This window comes from Cephus cinctus, unplaced genomic scaffold (assembly GCF_000341935.2).
Source record: "Cephus cinctus unplaced genomic scaffold, Ccin1 Ccin1_scaffold0407, whole genome shotgun sequence".
NCBI lineage: Eukaryota > Metazoa > Arthropoda > Insecta > Hymenoptera > Cephidae > Cephus > Cephus cinctus.
The window spans coordinates 925470-953469 of NW_014333091.1; the positions used below are offsets into that span (position 1 = coordinate 925470).

Here is a 28000-nt window from a genome sequence, read left to right on the forward strand (position 1 = left end):
GTTACAGAGAGTTATTGTCGTCATTTAAAAGGATACTGTCTGGCCAAGTGTTGACGTTGAAGAAAGTCGGCGCCCAAAGGTTTCCAACGGCATTAAGAATCGATGCCTCCACGTCGCCGTTAATCGTCCCGAACATGACGTTCTGATGAAAGTTTTCCGCCGTCAAAACTTCATAGGGCTCTTTGATGAAGTACGTGAGCTCGTGTACCGGCACACTCGGGAAGTCCAATTCAGCGGCCAGTGTATAGTTGTCGAAGTAGATGGAGAGTACCCTGACTGTAGAATCGTAAAAGAATTCACGAATTTCGGATAGGACTTCTTCCGTCCAATGGCTGTCGTCCAAGGCGAAGAGAATCGTCATGTCCTTTACGTATCCCACCTGAAATAACGTATTGATATTGTTAATTCGGTCGTTACTGTCACGCCGTGGTACCAGGCGACTTTACTAGTCCACAATGAGTCAAGCGATTGACTTCCAATTTTTATAAACTTTGACAAAGGTACTCACGAGTTTTTCCAATTCTTCAGCATCGTAAAGTGATTTCAGCGACTCTGTCAATTCTTCGTCCTCTTGGAATTCGGCTGCAATTAAAAGTTATAAATTCAAAGGTCACGACGTTCTCCGAAGGAAGTTGCTCACACGACGGGAAATTGTCCGTGGTGCAAGGCAATTTCGATGGCTGCTATTCCAATGCAACGTAACATTCATTAATTCCGTTACTCGAGGGAGCGAGTGTCTGGAAACGCGAGAGGAATTCGCGCGTCCCGACGTGTCTCGTCGGAGCGACTTAATTGTACCAAGTGAACGGAGCAGAACGATTGCATCGACTTGGAATAATCTATAGCCCGGATGGAAATGGGGAACGATACGGTTTCTCATGGAGAATTCGAAAGAGCTTGAAGAAGTGAAAGGTTCCCGCCCTGTGAAAACTTCGAGAGCAGCTTGTATCCCAGGTGGAAGTTAAGCGAAGCATTTGATACTTTTAACGGAAGTGGAGCGGCGCTTCCAACTTTTCCCGATAGGATCGCATTTGGTGAAAAAGGCACACAAAGGACTGTGAGCGTCTTTAATTTCGCTTGGATGCTGTTTCTTAAATGATTTTTTTAGTTTACCTAACTCTCATTTAATTAAATGTAGATATAGGTATATACATATACCGAGTCGCCAGGTAAAATGCAACGTATAGGGGACTCCTTTACGCTGAAACTCATAGAAAGATGACCCCTCGTAAGTAAATTTTTTCCCTAGACGGACTGTACAGGGTTATTCACAGTAAGTTACTACCTTAAGTTACTGTCTATTTCATTTCTATAGTAAAACCAACACGTGCTATATACATATATATAATTACGTTGTATATATATATGTAATTCCTTATCGATAGTAATAAGTTATATACGTGCTTATGAGCGCGGCTTAGGCAAGGAGGTACAATCGCGGAGGAATTTAATTTCATGAAAGCTTCATGTTACCTGAAGAATTTGGTTGAACGTGCAGTGATTCGGTGCAAAAGGTAACGAATATAAGGAGAGTATTTAATGAAGCACTAAGTATTTTCAAATGAAGAAAACGCATATTCGCTAACTCTCTTAATGCCAGTTTTAATTATACGTTCCAGTATCATAAATTACATTGTATTTAGCGTAATAGTCGTTTAATAGGTTTGTACGAGAGAGTTAAGCTTTTTGTTTTATCCATCCTCTTGTCTTTGCGAATAACGAATTATTTAACGTTAAGAATCCAAGTCGAAGAGAAAATTCCTGATAAAAATGGTTAAACGTCGATATAGAGTACTTCCCTCGAAGCCATACGAAAACAGCGGATAAAAGATATGGAGGTACATGGAATCCCGTTAGTAAGAAGAATTACCTTGGTAAATAAATAAGCAAATAAGTAAATCAATGTAAGGTGATGGAAGCTCGATAGAAAAGACCTTAAGACGCAGCCACCCAGGGACATAAGACAAGGGACAGGCAGGGTCTCTGGGACTTTTAGTGTACGGGAAAAGAAAGAAATGGGAAATGGGGGGAATGGACAGGGAATGGATAAAGAGGTAAAGATAAAGGAGAAGCGTTTTAATATTTTTCTCATAAATCTTACTTCTCCTGTCTCCTCCCTCGTCGCTGGACTCAGCATCCAAGTATTCACGGTGCGGGTCTACGGCCGGATTATCTTTAACTTTATCTTTTCGTCTTTGCATTTTATTGGTCGCGACGTCGAGTACGGCGCAATCCGCGACGAGTTTACTTCCACCGATTTATGCCTTCTGCACGTTTTATGGGCCAACGAAAGCTTTGAACAAACTGGAACCAAGTGCCCCTACTTCTTAGTGCCGGTTTTACTCCCTGCTTTTCTTCTTTCTTGTTGTTCTCGTATTACCGTTCGTCTGCGTTCCTTCTTCGTCTATCGTCTGCAAGAAGCAACGTCGGCCATTACAACAGAACCTCGTTCCTTCGATCAGTCGTGCCATGGAAGATCAGAAATATTCATTGTCGATTGTCAGGTTTTACAATAGGTTTTCATTTAACGATTATTTCATGTACTTCGATCTTGAAAAGGAAGTCTCGTGGAAATGATTTCATAAGCCGAGGTTGATTCGGAGCGAGTCCTAAGTTTTCTACGTATAGCATCGTATGCAGGGTCAGCCAGTAGAAACGCACCAGCAGAAGTTGGCCGCAAGTGGCCAACACGGCAGTGTGGCCTCTTCAAAAAATGACACGTGACTGTGACCAATTCCCATAAGCGCAAACTGACAGTTCGCATAGCAATAAGGTTATAGAAATATTTCAATAGTTAGGTTACTGAAATAATTAATTAATATTGTAATGACAAAATATAATTCTACTGACTAACCCTGTATAAATAATTGGTTAGACTCGACCTTGAGTCGTAATGATACTTTTGCGCGATTTCAACCCTTTGATCTTTTCTCTGTTTTATATATTTTTTTTCGTCTTGTCACTTTTTTTCGACTACGACCCTCGTGTAACTGCTGTTCTTTACGCCCGGTAAAACGTCGACGAAAGGGACTTTCGCGATGCAATTCCTACGAATTAATCGCAGCCGTGCACACTCGCGTATATGAAAACTTCGTGCTTCGACTCCACGACGTGTCGTGTGTATTCAAGCTTTTGCTTGGTTAAAACGAAGGAGGTTAAAGAAGACGTAAAATAAGGATGTTTCAGTATTTTAATTTTTAACGTATTTCAATCGAAATTGTGTTTCTTAAGAAAATCTATTGCGATGACTAGCGGCATCGCTTTCTGCAGCTGCTGACTAATTGCAACCTCGAAAGAGCTTTTAATGGATTTTTCTTTTCGGTTCTTTTTCACTTCCTTTCGCTTTACTGTTCTTCTCGTCAATTTTCTGGTGCCGTTACTGTTGCCTGCAACTATTCCATACGGTCTTGCGCTCAACTCCTCGAGTTAGTGAAGAGGATTTTATTTCGATTTTTCTGCTCGTCAATGTTAATTCTTCTTTTAATTTTATTTCTTTCTACATTTTTCTTATCGCAGTTTCTCCTGTTCTTCTTACAGTTTTTCATTTTTATCTCGGTCTTTTATCTTTTGGATCATCACTTTTTTTTCATTTGCCTCTACCTTATCTTTTCTCTCTATAACGCGTATCGATCTCCATTCTCGTCATTAGTTTGCTCGATTATGCCAATTACCTGTTTGCAAAAAATAATTTCTACATCGACTACTGGAAATACAACGAAGTTCGTATGACGTCTATGGTCATCGGTCCTGATACGAGGAGGATATACGTCCGGCTTACCGTGGGACAGCACACAATCGTAAAGGATAAGGAGCTTAGGCTTATCCGATATCACATAATGGATTACTCCTCCATAGAAAGCACTTTTGTATAAATTTATGGGCTTCTTGATTCATACTGTATTAAAAAGAGGCCTTTTTGTATACGAGGCTTCGCGATGAAATCCCGAAGCCTCACCGCTGAATCGTCGTCGCGACGCCATGAAAGGATCGTGTGAAATAGTTTTTCGATTTTCCGGATTCCTCCGAAAGGATTCCGAGGTCAATCGTCCTTAAAGCTAGCATTCAAAAGCCCTTTGGAAAGGTGACGTCGGAATAAAAAAAAAAATAATCTCGAGCAAATGTGAACTTTTAATCAATAAAAAAATTTAATTAAAAAATTCATCATACAAGGATATTCCGTATACGTCGATGAATGCAGAAATAGTATTTCTGCTTATTAATTTCCAATATTATTAATCATTTCCAAGTCGTAAGGCAACGGTGATATATAACGAATAATACAATCTACGTTATCACTAACGAGAACCAGGGTGATAATGATAACGATTAGAGTCATTAGCGTGTAAAAGGCACGACAGCCACTCGTTCGAGACTAGAGCAAGTGATGTGGCTGTGTGAAAACTTGCCTCGCTCCTAGTCCTAGTCATTAATTTGGCAAGGACGCGTATCTGACGAGGGTAGCGCGTCTTTATTCGATGGTTGAGCGAAACGGGCCGAGATTAGGTCGAGCTAACTCGCGCAAGGGAAGATGTCACCGGCATGATGATTGCCGAATAACGCGACATTGAAGGAAGGTGTGAGCGCATTAAAGAGGTGAGTAATGAGTTTGCCAGTGGCGCCATATAAATACACGCACTCCTAGGGCAGCTTGATGGATGGATGAACTCTTATGAGAGCAGCGCAACGTAGAAACAGGAGCGGAGTGACGGCATAAATGAATTCCAGATTATTCAATCTCTCCCTATAGAGTAATTAAGTCGAGTATACACTTTAAGGGGAAGGGGAGAGGGGGGTGACTGCTGCTTTCCGTCCTGTAGAGTAAACCAAAGGGGTATTGAAGACTCGCGATTTCAGGGTATATTCAAAATTTCTCATTAATTCTCGATACCCCATAAAATAACGCGTATCCAATAATTTTGAGTAATTTTCCTAATTTATGTATCAAAAATTATTTTAACGACACATTAACGAGGGTCATAAATTATTTTTTTAATTTCTCTCATAATTTCCATCTCTGTACTTTCCTTTAGATTCCGATCAAACGGGAGCACCATATACATTAACGACAGATATCACGCGGTCATGCGAGAAGCCTTGGTTCTTGCGGATGCCTCTTTTGTTCTTTGTGAACGCGAAACACGATCGGTCCAGGAAGCTGTTGCCCAGCAAGCTGACGCCTTTGTTTTTCCAGCGATTACGAATCGTGTCGCGGCTACAACAGGATGGCGACAAGGGCATCGTAGTCGCCAAGCTGCCTCGACCGACCACCGAACTTACGACCACATTCGGAACAGTTGTGAACCCCAAGGACGATCAAGAGCCTGTGCAGCGTTGGAGCCTAGGAACATTCTTATTTGGTCACAGCAAAAACACGTGGGTTGTTAACACGTGGCTCGTTAAAATGCAATTAGAATGAAAATAAGAAAAATCCTGATACCCAACCGGTACTCGTTTAACGTAACGAGTAGGTTACTGAAGAGAGCCAGATGATTTCATTAGTACCTAATAACGAGGTTGGAATCTTCAACAAGACTTAACCATGTCGATTGGCAATTCCCTCGTGCGTAAATACCCAGTGGGATGAAAATTCGAGAAAATCCTCAAGACAGCTCCGTCGAATTTCCGGAAAAATGTTACTGCGACGCCATTTCCGGTCTACAGGAAGACTCCGGAAACTCCATGCTTTCCTGTCCGGAGGTTTTTGAGACTTAAGCAGCTTCAAGGAGAACCGCTACCGCGGCTAGGTGGATGGAACGGTCACATCCGGTTCTTCAGCTGGTATCCTTTTTATGCTTGACATAGCAAACAGGTACGAAACTGGATACCTGACTAGTCGAACGGACGGCTAGTTGGATGGTTGTGGGTGCACGGTTCTGGTACTTTGTTATGTAGAGTTAGGTGTATGGCTATGTAATACATACCCATGGAAAGGAGGGTTGAGCCGGAAATGCCTTCTTTCGAAACTGTCCCATCCCTTTATGTATCCCTCTGCAAAAGCGTGACTGATATCGTCCACTCGTATCGGAAATGTCGGTATCTAGGGACAGGAGGACCTACGGTTGACGTGCAGGATGGAGCGAACGAGAGAACGAGCGAATCAACGGACAGACGAGTAGAAGCGAACAGCAGCGAATGAGCGGACTGGCGGCAGAAGAAATTGCAGTGGACGCGGATACAAGGGCGGATCGATAAAACGAGATTAAAAGAGCTAGAGCTACAAGATTAAAAGGCAAAGCCCACAGCACGCCACTACGGAGACATTTATATTCGTGGCAAATCGTTATTGCGTCGAGAGACCCGTGGAGCTTTTCCGCATGGCGAGATATCGCGGCGGAACGGCATCCGTGTGGCGATCTCTGAAAAGAAGAAAAAAGAACAGGGGACTTCTTATCGTGGTTAGGCGTAAGGAAAAGGCCCCACTTTGATTGGCCATCGATCGGACCCTATTGATAACCTACTACCTATACCGTCCTAGAAACTCTCGACCCACCGTCGACCGTCGCCCAATTGCGATACGAATATCGTCATTGTTGTATATCCTTGTTAGCTACCATTCCCAACTGTGATTTGTCTTGGAGAGAAAAGGACGAAGAAATGAAAAAAAAAAAGTAGGGAAAATAGTCGCTAACGAAGAACAGCTGCGACTGCGCCATTTCTGTAATTTACGTCAGCACGTAAATTATGCCCGTGGCTTTGTTTCGCTGTCGCGCGAATATCGCGATGACGAGTTGCACGAAGAAATTGGTGAAAGTTCGCACGCTGCGCTTTTCAGTTTCTTTTTTGTCGAATTTTTTCCTTTTTTTGAAAATTCCACCACCTCCACTGACTTTGTGTCCGAGTGTTCGTGAGTAGTTTATGAAAACTGCTTGATGGCCAACGCGTACAAGGTTTCCATGAAACGCGATTAGACGATACGTGCTTGCGATTTGCGAATTTGGTTGCATATCAGCGACGCTACTCGACAGCTCCATACTGGTTCAAATCGAATTTCTAGAATTGGTCGATTAATTGATCGATATGAAGCCTCGAGTGGCGGGCAAGTTTCCATTTGGCTTACTTCTTTGATTTCTGTGCAACGCTGCTGAAAAAAAAAATCAGTGGTATATATTGCATTCTGACTGGCTGCTTTAACCGTGGGTACGGTTACTAAAGCTATCTCTAGGTAGTATATTCTACGTACGTAGACTGCAGCTCGGAGAATAACTTTGAAAGCGCCTTTGGAAAAGATATACAAACGAAAACCACTCGCTGCTTGTGGGTATAGACTTTCATTTTCTTTTATTTTCATTCTATTCTATTCGTTTCTTTATGTGGCTATATTTATGTATATGTATACACATTTATATACTATTTTTATTCATTGATGCTAATTATCCATCCGTATATTGGCGGCTTATACGGTCTCTTTGAATGCATTCATAATTTTCTTTCTTCATTTTTTTTTTATTCACGTACATTGAAACATGAAGTCTTGTTCCTCTTGATTTTTTTTTTTTTCATTCTTTCCTTTCTTTCTCGTACTGTATCCATTTCCTCATTCACTCCCTACTAGTAATTCTCAAGGAAACGTAACGAAGCTCGTCGTACCGAAAACGTGTCCTTTGTGCTATTCGCTGGGTATCCTGTCCGACCTGGAACCATTTTCGATATTGGCACGTAAGTACCAGCCGTGTACTTGGAAAGATTCGATCGAATCTCTGAGAATTCGTAGGGTCTTAGTTATTGTCCGTGTTGTAAGAAAAAAAGGGGAAATGTATTGATAGAAAGGATAGGAAAAGTGAAAAAGGTGATAAAATTGATATGGACCAAAAATGATATGTTAGAGAAAAAATCATAGGATATACGTATATATACTTCAGTTTTTTTCAAGCTATATACATAAAGCTTAAAAGAAAGTGAAGAAAGTAGTCATAGTCTGAAATAGGTCGGACGAATAGAAACGGCAGTTTACTTCCTATTTTAGGGCTAGCGCTGACCGCAGGTTACGGTAACGCTTCGCGTCGGCACTTCTGCCGGCGACAACAGCCGCCATGAGAACTTGCCCGAATAACAATTACGCGTAATATAGAGGTCCTCGTTAATTACGAGCGTAAAGCCCATTCTCGTAAAGTGCGCGTAGGTAGTTGCACTGGTGCAGTGGAAACGAAACGCGGAGTCGAGTCGCTTGGCTCGTCGCGTCATGAAAATATGTCGTAGCCAAGTTAGCCAGGAAGCGGAAATCGAAGCGAAACCTCTGCAAGAGATAGTAAAAAGAAACGACAAAGAATTCTCGAGCGAAATGTAACAGTTATACGTATAATAAATATAAGCCAAATTTAAACTCTACAAATTTAATGCTTTAACATTTCGCAATTAATAATTTAATTTTAAGTATTTATCAGATCCTAATAATTTATCCAGTCAATTTACGCGTGATATATTTATTAACCGTGCTGTCTGGCATTATAAGGTATTATATCAGATTATATATTCGTCATTTTTTTTTTCTGACCATTTATCAAAAATAGCGAATGAGACGTCGAATTGACAAATCGAGCGAACCATGGCTAGATTTCAATAATCGGGATTTCTCGGACGGTTAACTTGTACGGTTCATTGAATTTGATTAAAAGGACATTTTGTCGTAGGGTAAAAAGATTATTTATTAAAATTAAAAAAAATTTTTTAATTACTAGAAATATATAAATAATATACATGTAAATATAAATAATACACCAATGAGACTGATTCAGGTTTATATCTCAGTACAGATTGAATACTCGAAGGAAACGTCGCCTAGCGTTCTAAATCGATCTTCCCTCTAAATAAAAGTCTAGGTGAGCAACTTCCGCTTTCGTGGACTCGACGCTTTTGTCGCTTCCGGTAACGACGGCATTACCTCCTTCACTAGCGAGTGCTTCGCGAGAAGTATACGGGCAATAGAGTGAATATCGTCCGATTTGTACGGCAAGTTGAAATAAACGTATAGACGTAAAAATTCTCAAAGTGAACTTTAGCCCAAAAAGTCCAAAACTTTACCAACACCCCCATACTTACTCCCTGAACTTATTTATGGACTCTCATCTATACCCTATCAATATTGACTCTTTAGTCATTACTTATTGCCTCCCTTTTCCCGTAGCAATACAAGTCTCCGGCGATACCTTGAGAAAAAGTGATACCAAAATTAAGACCTTGAAAAATATTAACTTTGAAAGGCAATGCTGAGTGAATAAATAAATTGCTATCATAAATTATGTATGACAGTGTATAATATTTAATTCATCGATCCACTCAAAGTAGCTACCAAGCAAGAGTTTATCTCTCCCTTGATTAATGACCTGAACTAATAGTTCACGATAGTATCCGTAAAGTCACCCTTAAATTGTTCGTTCATCGGTTCATCACCTCTTCGTTTATTTTTTCTTTCCGCCAGTTCCAGAGAATCTAATCTCCGTCCGTCCTAAGCAAAAAACGGAGCCCTTCGATCCAAGTCCATTGGCTGACTGAAGGGATGATCCCGAGTCCCTTAGATTTCCTCGTGATCTCTTCGACTGCCGTTGTATTTCTTGTGAGCCAACGTGACAGTTTAAATTGAGTCCCCTGTCATCAACCTAAGCTTAGGACCTAATTTGGTATCATGGACGACGGATCCAACCGACATACCCTCGTGGTCAACAGTTACAACCACTGTTAAAAGATATTTGTTCCTATACCATCGAGCCAAATATGGACATCCTCAATGATCACCCACTATTACGGCAATGGTATAAACTGACAATAGTAATACCTAGGAATTTCTACTACCGTTATCGTTACCATTCGCACCTCCGAATGCTCCATTTATCCGAGTAATCTTTCCGGAGAGGAAATGCGTCACCCTGGCGTTACGTAGAACGCGCAAATTCCACGCAAGGGGAGACAAGCCGGGTATCTGTTCGCACAATGGAATTTCTCGATGTACTCGAAATCTCAAGGTCGTTATCATGCAAATGCCAACAGGCTATAGCCCGGCAGTAATGGCAACCGAGAAGACAGGGAAGCAGAGGAGGACGGCATCGAGCGACGGTGTCCCTGTATAATCGCCGTAGAAGAAAGCTTTCCCCTTTTTGCTGAAAAGCTAACCGGCTGACGCGGTTACCCTAGCAAAATCGTCAAGGACTTCGGATAGCTCTGAGACGTCTACCAGGTTGGTTCTGTTATTCCATAAGCGTTCTAGGCGCTGTACAATATTTAGTGCACGCTATAAAAATTCACTCGATATCTTCGTAGTGCCGGAATTATTTTCTTCTATTTATATGCACGTAACACTTTGCTTCTACGAGACTCGAATTCCTTTGACATTTTTCATAATGTTAGAAGTGCTTAGAGTATTACGAATGGTCTGATCGACGTCATTCGCTGCTGGGGACTGGTGCTGTAAGTTTGACTGAGGGATACTTATATTTGATACTAGAGAACATGGGTATCGAGGTACTTAGAAATATAAGGTACACGCACACTTGTGCTGGAATCGTCGACGTAAGTCTTGTCAAAGGAATCGAGGGACAAGTGCCGGATCTTTTGAAAGGAAGTCGAGAATCAGTTAAACGACTATTTCCGGTCATTGGAGGTAACTGCTAATTCGATTTATTCGAGGAGAATCACGTACAAAGATCGTGCTCAAGTCGAACTCGATATACTTCGTGTCGTTTACGTGGCAGGTCAGCTTTTTACAATTTCGGTTAAGTCGAGTGTCGACAGTAAAGTTTTGCCGATATCGTCGCACGGGAAGGACTTCTGGCCACGAGGAATCTTGCTTCGCGGGATTAGAGAAAAAAAAGTTACTAGCTCGAGCACTTGTCACAGTGCAGGTATGACTGATAGGATAGATTGATACTTTACTGAAATTTCGAAAACAGAAAATCTTTTACGATACGAATATATATATGACGTAAGATCATTGTGATTCTCATAGGCGAAGTTGCATTTAGGATTTGGCTTGAGCGATTTCTGATAACACGAGTTTTCTGTAATCCTGCAGAAAAGACGCAAGAAATATGATATTGTAGGAATAAAGTAGAAACACACATATTCGTATATATTTTAAGTAACCAAACGAGGCTGCTCGTCAAAGGATGAAGATTATCTGCAGCATCTCAAAAAAAGATACAGCGCGACTTGGTAGCGTGGAAATGCCAGAATCTGAATATAAAACTTCAGTTTGAATTCTTAAGAGTTGTGATTATATATTAATAGGGAATTTCATTTGGTAATTATTATCGTAGTGGCTATACTCTTGTACTCGCGGATAAAAGTTATTTGAATTTCCCGCTATTGAGGTTATGCGTATATATAGTATGTCTCTAAGGTACTGCACAGTTTAGCTGCTGAAAGAATTCTTTTCTAGCGAATGTTGCTCTTTCTCCGCTGCTTTAATTCCGAGACTTTATAGCCGAGCTTCAAAGCCACTCGTACACGTAGCCGGTATCCCGCATCTGCTGCCGAGGACACCTTTGAAATAGTGCTGCTGCGTTTCGAGCTTGAGCCAAGTTAACTTATCACTGATCGAATTTTTAAAAATGGTCATGACTGCTCTTTACCGATTTTCACAGATTTACCGTGCTTTTCGTATATTAATGTTTCACGATAGAGTGGCTTTATTTTGATATTTTAGTCCAGATATTTCGACCATTTGATCGGTATCGTGTGTTACAAATTTTAATAGACGTTATTCGATAATTAGTTAAATTTGGTGAAAACGCTAATTAGACCTTTTTTTCACTGTATAGGTTAATTGTTACTAATTTTACATTGTAACGTGCTCAGGGTTCAATTTACGCGGATTTCTTTAAAAGCGATTAAACTAAATGAAGAATGACCATGCGGTGCATGGACGCTAGACAGTATCTACAATCCTTCCACGAAACGATCGGAATTCCAGAAGCCGGCGGCGAACTTGCTAATTTGAACTTGTCCGCAACCACGTCCGAGTACGGAAAGTTCGGCAGCGAGTCGCATCCGCTGACAGTCGCGTCCAGCTAAAGTTTCCTTAGTCAGAGTGGAGGCTGCCTTGCTCACCTATGTTGTCAGCCTAGGCTGCCTGCCCACTTGTAAAGCCATCCGAATGCGCCAACTTGGAAAATCGATGGTCACTCGACTGGGAGTCGGGAAAGGAGTTGGGAAAGTCAGAAGCAGTCTTCCTGGAAGGTTCACTGTTTCAAGATTAGAAAAGAAGAACAAGAGACTTATAACCCGATGGAATCTAAAAGAGGAATTTCAGAAAGACATAAATACATACATAATCACAGGACTGAGTAAACTTTAAAATATTTCAGTACTCGGCAGATTCAACCTCGCTATCGCTCTATTACGTCGGACTGGACTACTATAGTTTATAAAGGATCCGAGAGTGGCGCTGCTGGGTGAACCAAAAAAAAGGTTAAAAATGTTCATAGAGTAAAACGGCACAGGGATAATAGTAACGCTCGCGTTATGACTCTGGCTGAGGGACCGGGAAGTGGGAATTGTTGGGGACAGCTTTTAAGCGGACCGGAAGCACGTAAACGTAGTGAATGGAACCGTGGCGTAGGAATAGTCAGTAAAGGGCGGTTGGTGGTGTACCTATGCGACTACCATCAGGCAGAATAGTGCAGGTCGAGGACACATCCTGATGTATCCAATGAGTCTTACCCTTTGCACTGAGTACTGTACTTCTCTATATCCTCGGTAGCACTTCATCCGAATTTGCATACGGTCTAAAGCACGTTTCCATGGCGAATCAGCTCAGCCAGCTAGTGCATCATCTATCTGCTGTATAGTGACATAGTCCAAGTTATCAATTATATTATGTCAAATCGTTCTACCGTATCTATTCATTAAGTAGGTACCAAATGAGATTTTCATCAGTAATTTCCAAAGCAAATTTACCAGTGCACTTGTATCGCTAAACTTTACTAAACGATTTGCATATTATAATGGTATACCCGTATACTCTTAGAGCTCAATTTTGCATATGCATATCGAAATGGATGTTTGAAGCGTTTTTGAGTGATTTTAAAGATTCACTTGTTTTCTATTTTAATAAATTCGCTATGCACTAGATAACTGTATGAAGTACCTCGGCCTGCATTCTCTCTGAGAACTTTCCACTGTGCATATACTGTATTCTGCTTTTGAAACGTTTAACTAGGATGCAATAGTCTGCTGCTAGACTCTTGAATAAACTGGGACTCTCGGGAAGTTGCGCTTCCAAGTACTTTAAATCGGATGAGATTTCCATACGTAATTTCCATGATAAAGGAATCACGTCAAGCATACCATTTATTTCCACGTGTGATCATTGGAATACAGGCTTTCTATGTATTTTATAAGCTACATACAGAGCGGGATAAAAGTTCAATGTAAAATCAAGTATATGATTTCAACTGGATTCTGACTTTTTATCCACCCTGTATATACGTATAGCAATTAATAAAGGTATATGCACAGTATGAGTCTGCCATTGAAACGGATGGAAATTTTTCGTCGAATCTAGCGCTCTATCAGAGTTTCAAATTCGAAGCAGTTGGGTTTTGCATATTATCGAAATGTTGGCTGTTGATTAAAACTTTTAATTTTTCTTTCTTTGCTTTTTCGCCAGGATCTTGTGACAGAAATTTGCGCTGTCTCTGGAAAAATTAACTGAGACGAATGTCGGGACGGAGCAAAGGAAGTAAGTAATGACTAAATGAAGGAATGAGGAAACGAAGACGGATTGCATATTTCTGATCGTTTTCAAGTACATTCTAAATTTTACGAAAATATGTATAGACGCGAATATATGCATATAATAAAAAATTATTTTAAATACTAAATCCAAAATTGCACAATTTATCAGTCGAAAATTTAATGCTTTTACATCACTCATGTAAAAAAAAAAAATGTTGACATGCTAATACATGGCTATAGTAAAACAATGCTAGAGGGCTGATCGATATAATCATTCATGGGAGTATTTGTCAGGTTACTGGCAGCAAATCAGCAGCAGACTAACGGTTCAATTAGTTGAAAATTTCGTACAAATCAATGAACCGAAAAGTAACCGAAAATCCGACAGGTTGCAAAGTCTCGCATGAGGATTAGGATTTTCATGAATAATAAAAAAGGAATCAAGCACTGATAAATTAGTAGCTACACGTTCCACGCGTTTCACGTTGATCCCCAAGTAAATTGTGATTTTAACTAAAATCAACACAGAAGTGAAATTGGCCTTGGATCACACCAAATACGCGGCATAGTATATCCCAGTCCCATATAATCGTTACGTATCACGATCGGCTGTTTTCGGAATGTCCTGGAAAAACGATTCCCATAGGACTTCAGAGTGTGGGAGACCTTTCGACGAGTTGAGCAGGGTAATGGGTCCTCGCGAGATCAAAAGGACATTACGATTACCGAGTATCGGTAACTAACGTCGTTAATTGCCGTTCGAACGTCGAGTGATAAAAATTGTCGGTGGAAATGGCGACCTGGGTCACGTTCTCGTTTAACGCACATCCATATACGTAACTGCGTTCGAATACGTGATTCCCGATCTACCCACATATATATATACGCATATGTTACCCATAGTACCATATATGCATCCAATGGTGGAAGATCGAATTTTCTCAACGCATTTCAGATTTTTCCTCTTGCACTTTTGCCGAATTATATATTATACTATGTATATCCATATAATACAATCGAGTATCCGCAATGTATACATGTGCCCTGATCAAGCAGAAACAAACGAGGTCGATGTTTAATCAATATTTCAGGCAGCTTTACACACGTATGCTAATCATACATTTTCTTTTTTTCTCTTTCTATTCCGTTTCTCACGCATCTCTAAATTAGATACATATGTATACGATTGGATCGATATTTGTAATCGGTGCCACTTTGTGTGGCCGATATCGCATTTTAAAAAATTCCTATGCTCAGGATTTGGTCAAAGATTATCCTGGATATTAGGTTCTGGGTATAGAATGCAATGGACTTCGTTGTTACAGAGAAACAAGTTCACAAACGAGGTCAACATCTTCAACGACTGTGTTCTCGTGCGGGAGGGGACAAGTATAGAGGGGCCTCGCGCCAAGTACAGGCAACCGGCGGTACAGCCAGGGCTGCGAAGCAAGTCATGTAACTGAGCGTCATTAATGGCGTCCTGCTTGTCGATGCCGTGCAGCGAGGTAAGAGAGGAGAGTGAGCAGTGATTGTTTACGTACTCGGGCTGTGCGTGCAATGGAAAAAGCACTACGGTGCCGGCGAAAGGTCAAAGCTAGCGAGAGCTACGCTAGCGCCATATGGTCGACTCGTTCGCACTAACGCTCTGCGAAAAGGACGCAACGAGCGACGCTTTGACGTTTCGCTCACACCATAGTATCCTCTTCGTTGCTCGCACGGCTTGAGGTACGTAAATAAACCTGCACACTCTTTTCTATTACCTTTACCACACGGCGTCAACGAACTGGTAACCATTAATGACGCTTATCTGAATTCAAGATTACATTTTCTTTTAAAATTTGTATATATTTTTATGCATTAAAAAGAAATTTACCTATAAATTAAATTTATACGCCTTTAAACATTTTCTACATTTACATTTTATATGTGTAACGGTATAAATTTGAGTGCTTAGAACTTTAATATATCCCGTTGAACAATAAAAACTTGTGATATCGCCCAAAGAACACGTGTAAAAAACTATGATAAGTTCATAAGTCACTACGTATCTGCTTATTACATGATCGAGCACTATCCCATCATTTTAATTGTATTTTCAAAATTTCCTATAACGGCTTCGCTACTCTTTGATATCACTAATGCTTCTCGTATTTAATTATGATTTAATGGCCATTCATTAATTAATAAAACTTTAAGTGATTCCTTATCGAGTACTATGCACTTGGCGGGTCCATGCCAGGAATTACAAAGTACTTACTTTGAACGTACTAACAGTATTCCAAGACTATATGTTTTTCTTTTTATTATGCTTTTACCGTGATTATTTTTGACGAGTTATTGCTAACATGCTCTATATAGAAAGTTGACGTTCGATTTGAGTTTGAAGATCGGCATAATGAATGCAAATTTTCCTAAAGTAAATGCACTGACTCGCCAAGTAGTACTCGAAAAGGATCACTTAAAGTTTTATTAATTATTAAATGACCATTAAAATCATAATGAAATACGAGAAGCAGTAATAATATAAAAGAGTAGCGAAGGCCCTATACGAAATTTTGAAAATACAATTAAAATGATAAACTAGTGCTTAGATCATACAATAAGCAGATATGTAGTGACTTATGTACTTTGCATTAATAATATGATTTCAATACTTTCTGTTAAAGGAATTCCTAGCATTCCTGTACTTGAGATAGTTTTTTACACTCGTTTTTCGAGGGCATATAACGTTACGATAGTCGTTCGTCTGCGTCGCTCATTGTCTCGCGATTTCTTCGTTTCTATAATTCCCATTCGCACTGATATGCTAGTCACACCTAGAAAGTAAATAGATACACACTATATATACCTATGCTATACAGCAGTCTATCCTCTCCTATCAGTCTATACATGTATATATGTCTTATTAATCCTTCCATAATCAGTTCCAGCTAGTATAAACACTATGACACGTCTGCATACGTACTGCACCAGACCCAAGAGACGCGGTGTAAAATGCATTATATTCAGTACAGAGATAGATGCATCATCGACAATGTTACCTATGTTAGACTTACGTGACAGTCAAGCCTAGAGTAAAGCCACAGGACAACCGGTAACTAGGCACCACGGATAAACGCACCACTAGTGGACAAATGCACGCACTTTGATGCATGCATGCGATGCGTGTTAATGCACTTTACGGTCACGCGTGGCTCACGCGAATTTAGCAATGGGACTTCGCTATAGATATATTCCGGCTTAGTACGCAGCGCCTGGAAATATTTAGGAATATGATAACGCGTGTTATCGTACCTTACGTTGCTGCTTACTTGCTGGGTATACCACGTATGTACATACGTACAGTGTACGAACGTTATTGCCTTATCCGCATTATGTGCAGTTCACACGGTCAACGTTCACCTGATGCCGTTGAACAGGAACGGCCTGGTGTAACCGTGTGGATTTCATCGGGGAATTAATTACTTTACCGCAAGTGCCTTCCTAGGGATATTCGTATAAGGTCGTAGGGAGCGGGTGGTCGACTAGGGAATTTCGTTGGCCAGAGAGAGAGAGCGGGAAAGAGAGGGAAAGAGGTAACAGAGAGTAGAAAAAAAATTGCTTGCAAATTGGCGAGGAAACGCGTTGAAATCTGTACCGACTAGATGCATGCGTTGGGTATGTGGGGTAGGAGGCTGTGACGAGGAGAGATGGATCGTTGTGCCTGTATAGATGCCATCTGCATTTTCCACGTTTTCGTTATAGCCGGTATGTAATATATCTATAGATATATTTTTCTGTAAAATGAAGCATGGCCCGACGGCTGGATCATTTTTGGCATTTATCCGCAGCACGAGCGTGAGCTTTTTCCCATGGGGCAAATGGAATTACACAACGGTATGAGAAATTTTTTTTACATTCCTGTATGGATTTTTTTTTCACTTTTCAATCTATTACACCTACGATTCCTTCTATGGATATGTATGACATGGTCAGAGGTACCTCGTACGGATAGTCGATGAATTTCGCTTATCCTACAAACGATATCCTTTTGACGGATGGCAGGTAGACGCGTCACTATTACCAAAACATCGATATCGTCTCTGACGAGCTATGACGAATTACTCTTCACTGTAATGAAGATAATTTGAGCGCAGTTTCGAACCGTCAGATTGTGGTCCAGCGTGGAGGATGTAGAATTGACATTGTTAGATGACACTGGGGAGTGGATCTATAGTATCTGTATTCACGTGTAAGAATATTTTTGTACAAAAACATTTATTCATATACCATAAATATATTTAGGGATAAAAGAGTTATGAAAAATGTCTACGTTCTTGTATAGGGTGAATTAAGAAGTATGATTTAGGAATTAGTTGGGAAAATAACAGTTGACTGGTAATCGACAAATATTTTAAAAGCTTTAACTTTTTGTCTCTCGTTACGGTTTCATGAATGTTTTTGGTATTCCACGCTCCCAAGTGACGATAGGCGCTCTCGCTTTGTTCGGAATTTCCTAGTTGCAAGTGCAAAGGTCTGATACGCATCGCGAAGTTCACTTGCATATTGACTTTATGATAAGTGTCAACTTTTGTAAATGCTCATTCGTACATACCTTATTGTACCAGAACAATATTCACTGAGCAAAGCAATGACGTAGAAATTGTCACGGAATTGGAAACACTTTGTTTGCTATAGTAAAGATCATTGAAAATAGCATCAGTGAGACTTTTATTTCCCTGACATTTTCTTTCTTCTTCGATACAATTGTCAAAGAGAAATATTGAAGGGTAGATTTTCATCGGCTGTCATCTAATCCCACCCTCGTAACATTCCATTCTGATCGATTAATTAATTGCAGGGAAATTTCAGGGCTGTTCTATTTCTGGCGTGTTATAAATGGTGGGACGTCCCGTTAGAACCAAGTTTCGCAGGGGTGGCAGATCCTGCGAGTCAATTGTTTGTCAGCTACTTTCATCCCCTGCGGCCAGATGTAGCTCGTCGAATAAGTAATTACAGGCGTAAGGAACAGAGACAGAAGATGAGCAGTCGCAAGAAAATAGATGAGAGGAAAAAATTGAATGAATAGGAAAAATAAGAAACTGGTACCGGACCAACCTCGAGTCGTTGAAAATGTTTAGAAACGAGAAGAAAGGGCAGAAGAGCTCTAAAGAGCTGTTTCAATTGTTCTGTTATTCTTTTATCCTTTTGGACGCAGCCACTGGACCACCGGATGTTCATGGAGGTACCTACGAACATCCTGTGAAACTAGGAAATGCTCTGAGAGGCCAGCATACGTGGTACATTCCCTTCCGAAAATAATATTTACTCGTCCTCCCTCCACAAACTTCTTCATCTTCCTTATCATTCCTTAGCATCTCACGTTTCTCTTTGCATAGTAATTATTATTCTCATTATACCTGAACAAATGAATTCAGATAATCATATATATATAATTCAAAACGCACTCTTAATTAATTCATCCCCTTCGACCCCAAATTGCAGCCTTATGCTGTAACAGTATCAAAGTCCACAGGAAGGTCCTGAAAGGCTTCTTGCATTATAGTTACGATTAGTCACTGAAGTAATCGCAGAGCCGTATCAATTATATTTTCAGAGAAATTATTAGATCAAAGGGTACAGGGAGACTGGGCATTGTTACGCTATTATCAGGAATATTGTCATTCAAGAAGAAGCCTGACATTTTTTATTTTCATAGGTATTGATGGATATATGAATTAAAGTAGGGGATATTTTTTTTTTAATTATATAGATCACCAGAGTTCTTCAGGTGGGAAACGTTTTTCAGATTAACGTAGTACAAATCGTGTCTGATTGAAAATTACTTTTTTCACTGAATTTGCATCACGTTTGTAGCTTTATCGGAGAACAGGAATTATAAACCATGGCAACCAGACGAGACTTACTCTTACATGCTAGTTGTGCTTGGGTACAATATTTTAGCTCAGTACCAACATAGCTGTACTGCGTTTCGTACTGCCTGGGCAATGGGATTGCTTTGCATGTTGCTGGTCGCAAAGTTACCCTGGGAGAAATAAGCCAAGTATATTTTTGGCCTGGGATATCTGTCCGACCGACGGCCAATGAATTATGTGCAAAAATGAGTATTTTCGATTTTTCCCTTGATTTTTTCTAGTTTCTGTTTACGACCGGGGCACCTCTTTTTTTGCACCCATGCGTTACCGTTCTGTTGCTCTCGTACTTTATATGGACACTCTGTAGTACTCTTATGTTATACTGGTGGTCATTTTGTTTTCATACCTGATGGATACAGTCTCCAATTTTTCTCTGTGGAAGAGAGAAGGCACTCTCGTTCACAATAAATTTGCATTCCCTTTTTCCTGACTTTTTTGTTTATGGTAGATATGACTAGCGCTTTGAATAAATCAGCTCGCTGGACTCTTTGTAAATTCGTCTAACACGAAGTTGGCTGTACTGCGAAAAGGAACTGGTAGACTTGTAGAAGGAATTTTTCTAAATGGTATAATATTTTGAAATAAATTAATCATTATAGTCCGTTTACAAGTTCAATAGGTTTCTATTTGACAGTTCGTAAGCAATACAATTCTTAGTAAGTCGCACGTGGCTCCGCGTACAATTTTCTCTACAAAGTATTACACATGAAACATATTTGGTTTATTTTAGCATATATTTCCGTTATTTTATGGAATGCCACGTGGGCTTTGTTAAGGATTACATTGATTGCGAAATGTAAAAAAAAAAAATACATTGAATTTGTGGACGAATATACAAATCAAAGAATGCGATAAATACTGTTAGTCATTTCGAAGTACAAATATCGTTCTGAAAATGTAAATTGATGGAAGAGGCAGTAATGGATCATAATTAATTGGACCTCCCAATTTAACTATCTCTTCATTTTTAGGGATCAGCTCAAAGATCACGGCTACAAGAAGCAGACTTGGAACGTGGATAACCTCGAGGCTGCTTTAACTTTAAAGCCCTCTGATGAGATATTACTGAGAAGATATAGATGTATCAAGAGAGTTTTGGTCCAAGGTAGTGTTCGTGTCAATTAAGGAAGATTTTAATTTTTATATCTTTTGCGATTAAATATTTGAAACTTGGAACGTTATCTTTGTCTGTTATTTTAAAAAAATGTTTAGCTTCGTATAATAGAAGGAAAATTAATTTGTTCATGTTATCTTGATTAAATTTCTTTTTAGATTCATGAGTTGAGTTTCATTTCCTATCATTTTAATATTGAAGAAACGCGATAGATCGAGCCTATACCCCATCTTGCATGTCGACATACAGTTTCCTTCAGAGATGGCTCACACCCTAATTTGAAGGTTCGCATGACACACCTTGTGTCGCTAATAAGAAATGATGAAGACGATATTGATGAAAATTTGTTTACAGAAAAAATATGAACTTACCTCTAATAATGAAAAAAAGAGTATTAGGTGCAGCCCGTAATAAAAACTATCAGTTCTGAATAAACGATTAAATAAGTTTACCTTAAACGAAATCAGATCATAATAATATGAAGAATCTCGTTTGGTATAACTATACCACATACCTCACAACAATTAAATTGTTCCACAATTTCCAGTGTACTTAAAAACTTTCAACAACAAACAAACAATCCACAAGGAGTAAAAGAGCCGTGAAAAAGAAAAAATTGGCATATCAATTTATGCGAATATTGAATATTATAAAATTTAGAAACCAAACAGACCCCTCCACACAAATTACCATCAGACACTTCACCATTGAACAATTAATTTATTTATTCAATTAAATGACATCCGATCGACTATTAACGTGAAAATTTATTTATTAAATTTTCCCTCTTTACGTTTTGAAAGGGTCCAGACACCACGTGACTATACTCATGCCCCAAAATCAGACACGATCTCCAAGGGAACCAAGCATTCACAGATGGAATCCCAGATTTGATTATCTCATCATTATCATCGCTATCCGCCTATTCATTCAACCTAACCTAACCTAACCAAATACATCGGCGGAATATTCCAATCTGCACAGAACATCCAGCCAAACAAGAACGTCAAGAGAATCAAAAATAAAGCATATCACCAATACATCGTCGATGCATCCTCATCAAGATGCAGATTGTCGCGGCGACCCAGACGTTTTGACCGGGTGCTAATTGGAATTCGGAAACGTCGTCCAACCGGAAGTGATCGGTAGTTGCCGCTTACATGGCTCGTTTGCCAGCTTTATTCGTAGGACTAACTGCTAGTATACGAACCAGTATACATATATATATAGATATAAACGTCATACGGCATACAAGTTAACGTGTCTATATCCGCCTGCATAAACTGTTTAAATTGGATTCAACGTCCTTGCATATATCTTATACCAAGTTATTATCTAATAGCTTTGGATTCCCGGGAAGCATCCTACAATTTTCCTAGCTGAAGATCAAAGGTATATCTTCTATCATCTCTATGATATAATCGTATAAGATACAAGCTACGATCCTGATATTAACGCAAGCCACAAGTTTGACATGAATGATCCTTGAGGGGAAGATGCTGGACGCGTATACCTATGTACCTCAATACGCGTATACCTCTCATCTCTAGGATATGGCCCGGAAATGACTGGATTTACAGCGGAAATTACACTACATAATTTGCATTATTTAGCGGATCTCACTCCGGACTCTATATGGCGGACGAGCGATGTCCAACGCTTTGTCTGACACCCGTGATATCCGCACTTCCGGTTCCTCGCTGACCGACATTCAACGCGTCTCTTCTCGCTATCATTGCTACTAACGGTCCATATACTTAACAGATATATATATATAGTATAATATACGTTGAGACGTTTCATGATTTTCTAGTGTTAGGAATCACGAGACTTTTTGTAGGGTTTGTGCACTGGGCAGGCGTCTTCAGAAACAATTTAGACACTGGAGTTTTTAAGATAAAAAGAATAATGATATATTGTCCTATAAGTTACAGACTAGGTATCCTTAATATTCTATTTTGCTCTCTCTCACGCATGCACACATTTTATAATTGTCTCTAGCTTGCCCGTGGTACCATAGGCGACAAGAAGCGTTTTTGTTTACTTATTCTCTCTGCTAGCCTTTTGGATTGGAAAGAGGTAGCATGAACCACAATACAGCAGATTGCACAATGCGTCCGAAGACCGTGGGCCAGCTATTGGTTCGGATGATAATGATTGAGTACCCACAGGAGATCACAATGAACCCCGTTTGCTGAATCCCTTATCTTCAGGATAGGTTCGACTCAGACAGCTACTAATCACAATGATATTGGGAGCTGAATCTTTTTAAGGTGGGTTGTTTTTGTGGATGATCTTCTTCGATGCAGAGTATCTACAAGGATAGCCGATTTCCTGATACAGGGTGGAGACACAATGCTTTCCAAGACCAGGAACTGCCGAGGATGAGTTCCCACAGTTTGCAGTACAATACTGTTCACTGGTTCGCTCTGGAACAGAGGATTGGTTTTTCTCCTAGCTTTTTGATAATTTACACTTTCCAAATCTTTACTAGCTTCTTGTCGGCTTGTGGTGTACAAGGGTCTTGTCGATTCGTCTAGATAGATACGAGTGGACCGAATGAATTCCTATCGAGAAAGCCGCTGCTTATATCCTCGATAGGCATACGTTAAAACTAGCGGGGATAACGATTTTTATCCACCCGAGGTGTTAACGTCGCTTTTTGGATTCAATATTTTGATTTACGATTGGATTTGGCTATTCGATTTGACTGATTCAATCACCGGTTTTCTTCCAGTACCGGCTTACTGGTATTTCTATTGTCTTCGCCACGTGCCGGCTTATAGCGTCTGGGCACTTGCTTGTTTTGATTTCAGTCTGTCGACTGTATCTCGGATTGTAGGAATATTAAAGGTAATAATTTCTAATCTTACTTCCTCATGCCTGTCGCTGTGATTAGTTTCAAGGGAATTATACAATATTAGAGAATTAAAGGTCCTATATTCCCTTTCCTATATCGGCGTCGCTGTGAGAGGTCGATAGGATTATTGAGGAATTCTAGGATTTGAGGATTTCTCTCAGATACTGTAATGCACATCCACAGTGCGCTATGCACTCTTATGTGGGGCTCCTGACGTATCCGTCATCGAGATTGGATGATTGGGAAGGAAAAAGGATAGAGGATAGGGGGATATCAGGGTGGAACGTTACAACGTATTACCATTGAGTAACAGAGTGGCAAGGTAAAGCTGGATATACTCTGATTTTATAAGATTCTAAAAAATTCTTCCTGTTAAAAAAAATATATAGAGAGGTCAGAGGTCGTCAGGTGGAACCAGACACGATCTAGCGCAAACGAGATGCAATTTTTTAATTTTATACACCCCCATAGCGATTCTAGCTTTATCATGGTAACGTTGCGAGATGAACGAGCGATAGTGCTTATCGTGTTACATGAATTATAGAATTTTTTTTAATTGGCTTAGTTTCGATCTTCCCAGAGGCAAAGATTGATTTGACTGATAGTCGATAATGCTTGGATTAAATTTTTACTGAAATAACGAAGGTGGTACGACGTGTTTTTATTATGGTCATTTATACGAATTATTTTAATAACGTTATCACTGTAATCGCGTCCTCTCGTCTGCAAAAGCCTATTTATTCGTCTGTGAAAATATCAGCTGCCGATTGAACATTTCAGTTCTCGTGGTTTCTATTTATTTACATGCATATCATTTTCTATCGTTCTGTGCTTTCAGCACGTCATCCCGCGCGACGTTCACCGACGACCGGTAACCCTCTTCTTGTGCGAGCAGAAACAAAAAGAATGTCGAAACACTAAAAGACACCGCTCGGTAAAAGTTTTTCAACGATTCTTTATGACGCAGCTAAAGATAGCTGGTATAATGTTTGTAAAACCGACGCTAAAAGGGCCTGAATTATTTGGTACGCGAAAAATTTTTTCGCAAACAACTCCCGTGCCTTTTATGTAAATCCTGTGTAGCTTAGATAATGACTACAGGAAAATGGTCTCCTAGTAAAAAAAAAAAAAAAAAAAAAAAAAGAGGACTTTTCGAATATGGAAATTTTCCTTTCTTAGTCAGCGAGTCGCCATTGTTATCTACGTGTATACAGATATGCAGACTGAAATATTGACGAGACGGATTTGACTGTATTTAAATTAAATCAACGGAGGGTGGAGAATCTATAGAAATATGGAGAATTGATATATGTATAGGATAATGTTACAAAGTTTTTGAATTATTTCAAAAACTTTTTTTTTATACCCTTATACGTTACTTTGTTTGGACATCGGATTTTGTAGGCTAATGAAGTAACTATACATATAGCTATTCGAACTAAAGTAGTGCGATAGCCAAGTTCTCATCGGTGTTAATGTCCGGGCTTGTTTGTCTTCGGAGAATATTCTCTAACTTCAATTACACTTGACTTTGAACAACGTGCTATATGTTGATAGGGGTCGATATTCTATCTGTTTGGAGAATGTAAATTAGGAAATAGGAATTCCTTGGGATTTTCGTATTTTCAGAGTAACCACTATTTGCAAAACTCACCCCCTTTGATAGCCTAGAGTAGATTTTGTCTATTTAAACGGTAAGTTCAGCTGCAGTTCTGTTTACCTTTGAGATTCGTTAAAAAAGAAATCAAAAGATACAATTTTATCGTGTCATTCATAGGTATTTACTTAACAAGCCCCAAGTTGAAACTTGCAATTTGCTTCCTACGAATCGCAGGTAGTAGTGTACGAAGTCCCTATATGAGGAAGCATAAAATTAGATCCGCTTGACCGATCTTCGCCAAATTTCATTTGTACTACGACTAAATGATATTTAATACTTGCAGAAAATTGCGGTTTGATTCGTTAAAGTAAACACTAGTTACAGCGATAAAGTTGATTTTTCGAAAAATTCAAAATATAAAATTAAAACTTCTCGATGGATTCGGCCCAAATGCAATACCAACCAACCTTGGATAGAAATCTCTTCGTCAGGAACTATTTAGACGAGTATCACAAAATTTCCGATCGCTAGAGTGATAACGTCTTTTTTTTTGTTGAGAATTTGAAATCGACATAAAATCCGAGCCATAGCTTGATCCATGATGAAAAGTAAGTGAAGGGATTATAGAGCTGCACATGCCTGCATAATTTGGGGACTGTAGCTAAAACCGTTCCCGAATTATACACGTTTGAATTTTAGAAGGCCATTACACACACACACATGTATCCTGACGTTTTCTCCAAATGTGCTTTCTCGACGTTTTGGCACATTCTGAACATGGTGAGATGAAAATCTCGAAAAAGCAATATTCCACTGTCACGTAGCTTTCTCTATGAGGAACCAAAAATGAAAAAAAATTACAAATTACTAAATGTTGTAATACTTCATAATTTTTTTTTTTAGAAATGTAAAATTTTCCTAATACCAAACCAACTTTTAGACACCGTGATGCACTTTTATGGATGAAAAGAGATACCGATTCAGATAACGTTCTCGGTTTCTGTTTCCCTTCGAGTCGCCATTCTGCTCAGAAGCTACGTTCTCGGGTTAATTCGCAGAGTTGCGCCAATGCTATCGGAAAGCTTTGTTATTGTTGAGTTGAGATCGAGGCACTCGAATATGCCATGGAGAGATAATTCTCGACGTGCGAATTGCCGGCAGAGGAGAGTACTCGACGGAGACGTTTCCACGTGACCCTGCTAGAGAGTGACAAAGGGCTGTAGAGCGAGCAGTGGAGTTTCTTACGGTTAAGGGCAAGTCAGAACTCCCCTGATCCGAGTTAAGGATGTGGTGCCCAGCTGTCGCCCGATGCCCGGGGAAAGCGGTCGTGGAGGACCTCCAAAAGTTATGTACCGATTTGTTAAGGAACGCTTTCGATTTAGTTTAAAGGGACAGCTCGAGGGAAGGATAAGAGTTATCGGCTATAAGGATCTCGACCAATTAGAACGATTAGTTCCCGAATTTGACTATTGCCAAAGGCGTCTTGGGTCACCGATCGAGGTGCCTCGACTGACTCGCGCTTCTGTGCTATCTATTGATGGTTTTTCTAGCTGTTTCCTATACGGTATAGAAAGTTCTCTCTTGTGTAGTTCTCGCGTGGCTCTCGCAATATCCAGAAAGTCCCATAGATTTTCTGCGTGCGTTTCGGAGGTGCAGTGTTGTGCTATAGTGCACTGCCTACCCGAGTGTCCTCTGGATGCAGTTCTCGGTCTCCGCAGATCAGCTGAACCAGCTCCGATGAGAACTCCCAATTTATTAATTGGCGGAGGGACTTCGACTTTATAGCTCCGGTTCGGTTTGCTACGCTCTCGATCATTTGCTTCATGTATTCCGCACTATTTACTGACGCTTACTTCGACCCTCTGTACCTCAACCTAGCAGACTGAACGGCCGTGCATTTCCACAACCGTTCGCTCCCGTGCGTGCATTTAGTTGCGTTTGCTGATTTTACGCGTCCCCAAAAATCGACAGGGCCTATTGAGCTACCATCTTTTCTGATAAGTTCCGGCAGAGTTCCCGATTTGGCGGAGTTGAGACTGTCTCATCTCAATCTCAGGACACGTCGGCTCGTCAGTTCCCGGTGAAACAAGGATTGACTGACGCGCGCCTGAAATGCGGATGCACGGCCGAAGATGACGTCAGTTACAATACGTTACAATACATAATAATAATATACGATTATAATAATAAAACGATTCCCTACAGTTAATTCAACCGGTTTTGTAAAATAATTAAAGAATGAGAAAAACTTTTAATTAATTTTCTAAATTCTTTCATTTTACTATTTTACATGGTTAAAAAGTCATAAAATTTCACCTGCTCGATCAACCGCATTCGGAAATAGGCGAACCGTTTCTTTGGGTTCTCAATACTGATACAGCTTGGTTACGTCTGACTAAATTCTTCATTTTTTAAACTTAAAATATATAATTGATTTTCTCGCCATTTTTCCCACCCAAAGAATTATCCATCAATCAACAGCGAATTTTCGAACAAATTTTCGGCATTTCTCCTACTCACAATAGTATTCGGTTTAATCTCATGAGCTTTGCCGTCCATGCGTACCTAGAATACGTGGAGGATAAGGTATAACGGTAAATGGACCAGAAAGGAGGTCAACGGTTGTCACGAGGAAAACAGTAGCTTCGTAATGCAATCTGGCTTAACGAGATTCGGAGACATAGGCTCTTTTCTCAGGCCAGAAATATATTTCATACAGAAAACGTTTGTCCATACGTATACAGTCTGTGAATGGTTATTACCGGATTTCAAGGAAGAAACAAGAAACTGGTGCAGACATTACTTCCGGTTGTCCTTTGATATATGGAATACACAAATAACAG

General features: G+C 39.9%; 1 protein-coding gene across 3 annotated transcripts; it reads right to left on the reverse strand.

Annotated features, from left to right (window-relative positions):
- Positions 1-27998, reverse strand: LOC112494322 (dynein heavy chain 2, axonemal-like). Of its 3 annotated transcripts, none has more exons than XM_025084872.1 (4): positions 27920-27998; positions 2102-2411; positions 509-582; positions 1-379 (listed from the first exon to the last, which is right to left on the reverse strand). In XM_025084872.1, exons 2-4 carry the CDS (start codon positions 2199-2201, stop codon positions 2-4), a joined length of 552 nt encoding a protein of 183 aa, XP_024940640.1. In that variant the 5' UTR covers positions 2202-2411; positions 27920-27998; the 3' UTR covers position 1. The 3 variants fall into 3 exon arrangements, 2 of the variants coding, with proteins under 2 accessions (XP_024940640.1, XP_024940641.1); XM_025084873.1 differs by lacking the exon at positions 27920-27998 and having other exon boundaries at positions 2102-2304; positions 2381-2440; XR_003059603.1 differs by lacking the exons at positions 1-379; positions 509-582; positions 27920-27998 and adding an exon at positions 1712-1870 and having other exon boundaries at positions 2102-2425.
- Positions 27999-28000: the final 2 nt, after the last annotated feature.

Excerpts from the sequence above, each read along its gene's own strand:
- LOC112494322 (XM_025084872.1), bottom strand. The coding sequence starts at position 2,201 with ATGCAAAGACGAAAAGATAAAGTTAAAGATAATCCGGCCGTAGACCCG. Across the intron at positions 583-2,101 it reads CGAGGGAGGAGACAGGAGAA|CCGAATTCCAAGAGGACGAA; the intron begins GTAAGATTTATG and ends TTTTAATTGCAG. Across the intron at positions 380-508 it reads CTGAAGAATTGGAAAAACTC|GTGGGATACGTAAAGGACAT; the intron begins GTGAGTACCTTT and ends ACGTTATTTCAG.